We start from the raw sequence: 9,038 nt of genomic DNA, 5'->3' as shown, positions 1-9,038 counted from the left end.
GTAGTACCATGTTACCCCACTAGAGGCTTGTAGTACCATGTTACCCCACCCAGAGGCTTGGTACCATGTTGCCCCACTAGAGAGCTTGTAGGTAACATGTTACCCCACTGGAGAGCTTGTGGTACCATGTTACCCCACTAGAGGCTTGCCAGTACCATGTTACCCACCTTTCTAGAGGGCATAGTGGTGCCATGTTACCCCCACTAGAGGCTTGTAGTATATTACCCCCCACTAGAGGCTTGGCAAAGTACCATGTTGCCCCTTTCTGGGGAGGCTTGTGTTACCGCTGTACATGCCCACTGGAGAGCTTGTGGTAACATGTTAATTCACTTAGAGGCTTGTAGTAACATGTTACCCCACTAGAGAGCTTGTGGCAGTGCCATATTGCCCCACTAGAGAGCCATGTAGTACGCCAATGCCCACTGGGGAGGCTTGTGGCTGACATATTACCCCACTAGAGGCTTGTGAGCTTTCTAGTAACATGTTGCCCCCACTAGAGGCTTGTGCAGTAACATACATTACCCCACTAGAGGCTTGTGGTAACATTATATCCAACAGGGAAGGTTTTGTAGTGCAAGCACACCCACTAGAGGCTTGTGGTATGTTGCCCCACTAGAGGCCTTGTAGTGCCATATTGCCCTCACTAGAGAGCTTGTGGCCAACATGTTACCCCACTAGAGAGCTTGTAGTAACATATTGCCCCAGTACCACCGTGGTACTACTCGTGGTACTACTCGTGGTACTACTCGTGGTACTACTCGTGGTATTAGTCAGGAGGAGAATCGGTCCAACATGTTGGCAGCTGATGAAGATATTTTATAATATGTAAAGTCATTTGTGAGAAGGGAATGTCTCGTTTGGAGATCGTTACCGTGAGCCGGGATGGAGAGAGATCATCTGGTGGTCGTCGTCTGGCACGGTGTTGACACAGCGACTGTCGGCTCTGATTGGTCCTGGCCTCATCACCGTCATCAGAACCTCCTCCCATTGGTCAGGCAGCTGCAGGACCAATGCATCACAGGTCGGATGGTTCAACATGTCGTCTTTTCTGCATTGCTTCTTCAACTTCAACTTTATTGCAAATGCACAATATAAATTGTGTTTTGTGTCTTTGAACAACGGTAAAGTCTTGATCCAACGTGTCGTCTCCTTTCAGATTTGAAGTGATGTGTTGACGGGTTATGTACAGACTGACGACACGTCTGATCTAGCTGCTGCTGGCCTGGTCTGAGGGGAGTGATAACCTGTCAGCTGCTGGGCAACAATATGGACGCTCTATTGGTCACAAGTGGTCATATGGAGTGAGAAGCTCCAGCGGGTTGTCCCTCAATCAGATGATCGGCAGTTCGATCCCCGGCTCCTCTCGTCCATGACGATGTGTCCTTGGGCAAGGCAGATAACCCCAAATTGCCCCTGCCTGCTGTGCCTAGGCTGTGTAAAGGTGAGTGAATGTTGGTAAATTGGGGGGGATGGGCAGGTTAGTGTACATTCCATTTATTATGTCTGCTGATTATGTCCATCTTATCAGCAGGTCTGATTTAACTTCACAAAGTCTCCATCAACTTCTCTCTCTCGGAGAGTGACACCAGCATCCATCCATACGAGTTGGTTAGGCTGGTGGGAGGGGCTACACCAGACTGTCGTGGTCCTCCCTGAGGGGCTACACCAGACTGTCGTGGTCCTACCTGAGGGGCTACACCAGACTGTCGTGGTCCTACCTGAGGGGCTACACCAGTCTGTCGTGGTCCTACCTGAGGGGCTACACCAGACTGTCGTGGTCCTACCTGAGGGGCTACACCAGTCTGTCGTGGTCCTCCCTGAGGGGCTACACCAGACTGTCGTGGTCCTACCTGAGGGGCTACACCAGACTGTCGTGGTCCTACCTGAGGGGCTACACCGGTCTGTCGTGGTCCTCCCTGAGGGGCTACACCGGTCTGTCGTGGTCCTACCTGAGGGGCTACACCAGACTGTCGTGGTCCTACCTGAGGGGCTACACCAGACTGTCGTGGTCCTACCTGAGGGGCTACACCGGTCTGTCGTGGTCCTCCCTGAGGGGCTACACCGGTCTGTCGTGGTCCTCCCTGAGGGGCTACACCAGACTGTCGTGGTCCTCCCTGAGGGGCTACACCAGTCTGTCGTGGTCCTACCTGAGGGGCTACACCAGACTGTCGTGGTCCTCCCTGAGGGGCTACACCGGTCTGTCGTGGTCCTCCCTGAGGGGCTACACCAGACTGTCGTGGTCCTCCCTGAGGGGCTACACCAGTCTGTCGTGGTCCTACCTGAGGGGCTACACCAGACTGTCGTGGTCCTACCTGAGGGGCTACACCAGTCTGTCGTGGTCCTACCTGAGGGGCTACACCAGACTGTCGTGGTCCTACCTGAGGGGCTACACCGGTCTGTCGTGGTCCTACCTGAGGGGCTACACCGGTCTGTCGTGGTCCTCCCTGAGGGGCTACACCGGTCTGTCGTGGTCCTCCCTGAGGGGCTACACCGGTCTGTCGTGGTCCTCCCTGAGGGGCTACACCAGACTGTCGTGGTCCTCCCTGAGGGGCTACACCAGTCTGTCGTGGTCCTACCTGAGGGGCTACACCAGACTGTCGTGGTCCTACCTGAGGGGCTACACCAGACTGTCGTGGTCCTCCCTGAGGGGCTACACCAGACTGTCGTGGTCCTACCTGAGGGGCTACACCAGACTGTCGTGGTCCTACCTGAGGGGCTACACCAGACTGTCGTGGTCCTACCTGAGGGGCTACACCGGTCTGTCGTGGTCCTCCCTGAGGGGCTACACCGGTCTGTCGTGGTCCTCCCTGAGGGGCTACACCAGACTGTCGTGGTCCTCCCTGAGGGGCTACACCAGTCTGTCATGGTCCTACCTGAGGGGCTACACCAGACTGTCGTGGTCCTACCTGAGGGGCTACACCAGACTGTCGTGGTCCTACCTGAGGGGCTACACCAGACTGTCGTGGTCCTACCTGAGGGGCTACACCAGACTGTCGTGGTCCTACCTGAGGGGCTACACCAGACTGTCGTGGTCCTCCCTGAGGGGCTACACCGGTCTGTCGTGGTCCTACCTGAGGCTCGTAGCGGATCAGGATGTCATATTCCATGGAGTGGGGGATGTTGTCCACAGAGAACTCCAGGAAGGCCCCCTCTGGGACATTGACCAGGCCAATACCTGTCCATGTGGGACTGCGATCCAGAGGGTGGGGTCTTGGGACCACCATCACTCCCTAAATAGACATGAAAACAGACAAAACAACATTTTACAAGCTAAAAGGTGGCACTGAAGACGTTTTACTTTTTTAAAGAAAACTAAGAAGCACATTTAGCCAGGAAGAGAAGAACAAAATATATAAATCATATTTCTTTTTCGAGAGAAGCAAAAACTTTGAAGAAAAGATGCCTGGAGGTAATCCCCCGCAGACTAATGTGGTGGGTTTGTGTTTGGTTCATAATTCTTTCATTTCTTCTTTCTCCAGACGTCTCCTCACGCTGCCACAAGGACAGATACAGGAGAACATTCCTGCCGGCGGCTATGAGGCTCTATAACAGATCACCTCTTGCCAGATCATAGTGCAATAACTACAACAATAACTGAATACTTACACTATGTTGATCTGCACTTCACACATCTCATTTGTTTGCACTACACACATACACACACATTTCATTTCATTTGCTCTGCACTCATACACACACTTTGCTTTTTGCACTCTGTCTATATTTAATATTTTTTGTATTTGATTTGTCAGTGTTGTTCTGTGTTGTGTATGCATGTGTGTTGTATATTTACATATATATTTTGTTTTGTATTTTACTTTTATTTTACTTGTATACTTCTATATCTTTCATCCCTGTTTCTTATATTTTGTGTTTTGTTTTTATTCTTGTGTGTTGCTGCTACTGTCACGACAAATTTCCCCTTAGGGATTAATAAAGTATATATCTATCTATCTAATTAACCTTGTGGTTGACCTTGTGGTTGACCTCGTGGTTGATCTTGTGGTTGACCTCGTGGTTGACCTCGTGGTTGACCTCGTGGTTGACCTCGTGGTTGACCTTGTGGTTGACCTTGTGGTTGACCTTGTGGTTGACCTCGTGGATGACCTTGTGGATGACTTCGTGGTTGACCTTGTGGATGACCTCGTGGTTGACCTCGTGGATGACCTCGTGGTTGACCTCGTGGATGACCTCGTGGTTGACCTTGTGGATGACCTCGTGGTTGACCTTGTGGTTGACCTCGTGGTTGACTTCGTGGTTGACCTTGTGGTTGACCTTGCGGTTGACCTTGTGGATGACCTCGTGGTTGACCTCGTGGATGACCTTGTGGTTGACCTCGTGGTTGACCTTGTGGATGACCTCGTGGTTGACCTTGTGGATGACCTTGTGGTTGACCTTGTGGTTGACCTCGTGGTTGATCTTGTGGTTGACCTTGTGGTTGACCTCGTGGTTGACCTTGCGGTTGACCTTGTGGATGACCTCGTGGTTGACCTTGTGGTTGACCTTGTGGATGACCTTGTGGTTGACCTCGTGGTTGACCTCGTGGTTGACCTCGTGGATGACCTTGTGGTTGACCTCGTGGTTGACCTTGCGGTTGACCTTGTGGATGACCTCGTGGTTGACCTTGTGGATGACCTTGTGGTTGACCTCGTGGTTGACCTCGTGGTTAGCACTTTGGGGTCCACCTCCTTCACTTTGACCACCAGCTGACCAACAACTACCCGACTCTGCACCTTCTGGGATCCTGTGGCTCAGTATTGAGCAGGGGCATCCATTGAATCAGAGGATCGGCGCTTCGATCCCCAGCTCCTCTAGTCTGTGTCGATGTGTCCTTGGGTAAGACACTTCACCCCAAACTGCCCCATAGCTGTGCATACGATGAGTTAACCCCTTAGCCCCTGCCCTCAGGATGTGAACGAGTGAATTACGACAAGTAGTGTTGAGGCGAGTGGTCGGAAGACTAGAACAGCGCTATGCAAGTACAGTCTATTTACCATTTCCCTTCTCTACCGCTCACCCTCTCTACCCGACGACAAGTTGAAATGTTTAGAGAGAAACCAGGACGTGTACTCTGCTACATTTGGATGCATTGGCTGCGTTACTTTTGTCTTCGAATTCTTTGATCCACTGGTAATCCATTGGGTGACAAGGCTTTGAAAGGGTTAAATAGGACTCACGGGTCCAAACGTGGCGTCCTCTGCCTCATAGGTGTAGTGATCCAGAGCGATGAAGTAGAATCCAGACTCCACCTGATCGCAGCGTCGGCCGAACATGTGACTTCTGCAGATGCACTGACCACTCACCTGGTCACACCTGCCGGATGACAAATGAAGAACAAAAGAAATAACTCATCTGGTCACATGACATCTAGTGTTCATCTGGTCACATGACATCTATTGTTCATCTGGTTTCATGACATCTATTGTTCATCTGGTCACATGACATCTATTGTTCATCTGGTCACATGACATCTATTGTTCATCTGGTCACATGACATCTATTGTTCATCTAGTCACATGACATCTATTGTTCATCTGGTCACATGACATCTATTGTTCATCTAGTCCACAGGTCACTAACTGGCGGACCGCGGTCCGGGTCCGGACCCAGAGGCCGTCCCATCCGGACCCGGACCGCCAGCCAAAACAGAAGGTTATGATTTAAAACCTGACGGGGTGTTTTAATTGTTTTACCTGGCGGCGCGGCGCAGCTTTTGCAGTCTTTACGGTAGTGGTTTAGCGGATGCGGAAACGCACAGACCAATTGCATGCGAGTTTAGCCATCCCACGTGATACCACTCAGCCAATCAAATCTATGCATTCTCGGCGGTAAACATTACGTCTCAACAGACAGCGCTACGCAGACAGAGAAAGTAGAGGCAGGTTACACTTGAAAAGACGGTAGAAAGAAAAAGAAAGATAGCGATACATGTAGAAAACAAAGGGAGAGAAACGGACGACTGCGCCGGAGAAAGTTGAGAGAAAGGGAGAGAAACGGACAACTGCGCCGGAGAAAGTTGAGAAAAAGACGAGTGAGACAGCGAAAGGGAGAGAAACGGACAACTGCGCCGGAGAAAGTTGAGAAAAAGGCGAGTGAGACAGAGAAAGGGAGAGAAACATAAGGAACAAATGTCGCTCTCCAAAAAAAGAAAAGTTGACAGCGAAAATAGAGCATTTAATCTGGAATGGACACTCATTTCTGTTCATACTTCCCACAGGGAGCACAAAACCAGTGTGTCTTATATGTTCAGAAACCGTGGCACTTATTAAAAGTGGCAATGTGAAACGCCATTATGAGACAAAACATAAAGGTTTTGAACAAACATACCCACTCAAATCCGAAGTGAGATCACAGAAAATAAGTGGTCTCACAGCCCAATATGAACAGTCCACCAGGATCCTGAGCCACACGTTCACTGCCCAACAACGTGCTCATGAGTGTTCCTCAGAGTTGCTTGGATTTTGGGGCAACACAAAGCCATTTACTGATGGAGGGCTTGTCAAAGAATGCATGAGTGTCGTCGCTGAAACATTACTTGACGGAAAACCAAAACAAGAGCTTTGTGATAAGATAAAGCAAATACCCATGTCAGCATCATCTGCCACAAAGAAAAGTGAAATATTAACTCAGGATGTGCTAACCCAGCTAAATGAAGCCATATAAGGCACCATGTGTAGGCTTAGCTGTGGATGAGTCCACTGACATCTGTGACAATGCTCAGCTGTTAGTGTACGTCAGGTTTTTCAACACAGACCAGAAAGCATTCTGTGAAGACCTGTTAGGTGTCACTCCCCTTCAGACCAGTACAAGAGGAGAAGATATCTACCTGGCCATTAAGGAGATCAGAATTAGAATCAGAAATCAGAATCAGAAACAGGTTTATTGCCAAGAATGTTTTCACAAACAAACGAGGAACTTTCTTTGGCGGAAGGTGCAAGAATCGCACCAAGACACCGGCGCCGTCCATGCGCCATCTTGGAAAGGGTGGATGAAAATTATAGCATAACATGAGGGAAGAGAGGCGAAAAAGAAAAGCAACCCCCGACTATGCCCCTAGAGGGGTACAGTGTGGGAGCAGGAGAAACAAAAACACCATTGCACATAAGCACATACATCTTAGACATGACTTGCAACGAGTAGGAAGGGGAGGAGGTAAGCCAAAGACTGGGCGATAGCCCGCCATTGGGGCAGAAGGTAACCAGCACCGACAAACAGCCAGCCCGTCCGTCAGCCGTCACGGCGGACACAGACCCCGTCCTGTCACCTGGGGGCAAAGCAGGCGGCGTGGGATGGGGGTAGTGAATGCATTTCAGTGTGTTGAAGGTGTGTGTGCGTGGCCTGATGTGTCGTCCTCCCCCAGTCCACAACAGACAAAGTTCCCAGACCGCAAGATGGTCGTTGCCATGGAGATAGCCTTGAAGGGTCCTGGGGAGAAAACAACCACAGGTGTCTGTGGATAGGGGGAAGGGGATGAGAGAGATTCTCACTTCAGTGATCTTCGGGGGAGTTGTTGTTCCAGTAACGGCCTTGGCCAAGGCCCGTCCTGGTAGAGGGAGCCGAAAGCAGATAAGATTGGGATTGTTTGGTCTTCCAGTAGCTGCATTTCAATTTTGCGCACCTACTATTCCTCCATTTTCCTCCCATTTCCAAATAGGATTTCAAATCGATCCAATTTCATTTGCAGAGCCATCAGCTTCTCCACGATGTTGTCATTCTGACGGTTTAATGCCACAGTCTGAGTGCCAACAACTCTGCCCAACGCGTCAATCATGTCGGGCAGCCTTAGGGGGCTTTTAACGGCTGTCACCGTTTCCTTAATTTTCCGATAAGCCAGCGCAGCACCAACTCCAATCAGCAGAAATCCTGTAATCAAAGTTCCGAATAGGTAGATGTCTTCTACGTCCTCCACGGAAAGGGCTGCTAGGCACAAGACACGCCACTTCCCCGCGTCCATCGTGTAACCAGCAACACTCGTCCCAGCAGGACAGGCAGGCAGATGTTAACGAAGAGAGGAATAGAACCAACACAAGTGGTTTCAATAGCCACAGATGGAGCCCCTGCTATGATGGAGAGAGAAAGGAGCTGTAGCAAGACTGAAAGAGGACAATCCAGAGCTCATAGCTTACCATTGCATCATTCATCAATCTGTCCTCTGTGCCTCCCTGTCAGATGAGCATGCTGAAGTGATGAATACAATGATGAAAATGATCAATTTTCTCAGGGCATCCTCTTCCACCCAGCATCGCATGCTGAGGGAATTCCTCAGAGAAGTTGATGCCAATGCTGATGATCTTTGCTGCACAATAATGTGAGATGGCTCAGCAAAGGGAGGGTCTTAGCGCGCTTTTGGTCCATCAGGAGGAAGTAGCATCTTTTGGCAGAGCTAACACATCAGAAAGCAACACAGTTTTCTCTTTTTCGGAAATGATAAACAGATGGATAATGTGGCCTTTTGGTTGATATCACTGCACATCTGAATGAACTGAATTTGAGGCTACAAGGCAAGGACAATTCAATTTGTGAACTGATGACCGCTGTCCGCTCCTTTCAAAAGAAACTTGAGTTGTTCAAGGAAGACCTGCAGGAGACTGTACACTTCCCAGCAGTGCAGGAACAGGTTCAGGGACAGAGATGCGTCTTCTTTGTTGACTTCATTGATAAGCTGATCGTAAACTTCAGCAACCGTTTTGACAGCTTCAGCTTTGGACAGCAGCTCACCATGTTCATTCAGAACCCATTTATCATCACTGATGTCAGGCGGTTCTCAAAAGTCACAGCACTTTAAATGGGTAAATCCTGGGCCTCCAGATGCAACTGGTTGATCTCCAAGCAGATGTGTCCCTGAAAGAGCAGTTTCTAAGAACTGACCCTTCCACTTTCTGGCTCCAAACGGTCCCTGAGACAGCTTTTCCAGGTCTGAGGAAAGTTGCCATATACATCTTGACCATGTTTGGCTCCACCTACAACTGCGAGGCAGCTTTCTCAACGATGAATATCATCAAAAATAAATATCGTTCGAGGCTCACCAATGAGCACCT

The 9,038-nt window shown here is 49.9% G+C and overlaps 1 protein-coding gene across 1 annotated transcript in view; it reads right to left on the bottom strand.

The window, feature by feature from the left end:
- Positions 1-867: 867 nt before the first annotated feature.
- The window catches only part of LOC130194888 (laminin subunit beta-1-like), a 30,150-nt gene continuing 21,979 nt past the window's right edge, over positions 868-9,038 (bottom strand). Inside the window, 3 exon segments of the mRNA XM_056416098.1 lie at positions 868-999; positions 3,072-3,230; positions 5,178-5,313. Of these exon segments, the coding sequence (XP_056272073.1) occupies positions 868-999; positions 3,072-3,230; positions 5,178-5,313 (427 nt within the window).

Source organism: Pseudoliparis swirei, chromosome 6 (genome assembly GCF_029220125.1).
Source record: "Pseudoliparis swirei isolate HS2019 ecotype Mariana Trench chromosome 6, NWPU_hadal_v1, whole genome shotgun sequence".
NCBI classification, from domain to species: domain Eukaryota; kingdom Metazoa; phylum Chordata; class Actinopteri; order Perciformes; family Liparidae; genus Pseudoliparis; species Pseudoliparis swirei.
Note: the sequence above shows the minus strand (reverse complement) of the source record. Positions and strands in the feature narration are given on the sequence as shown.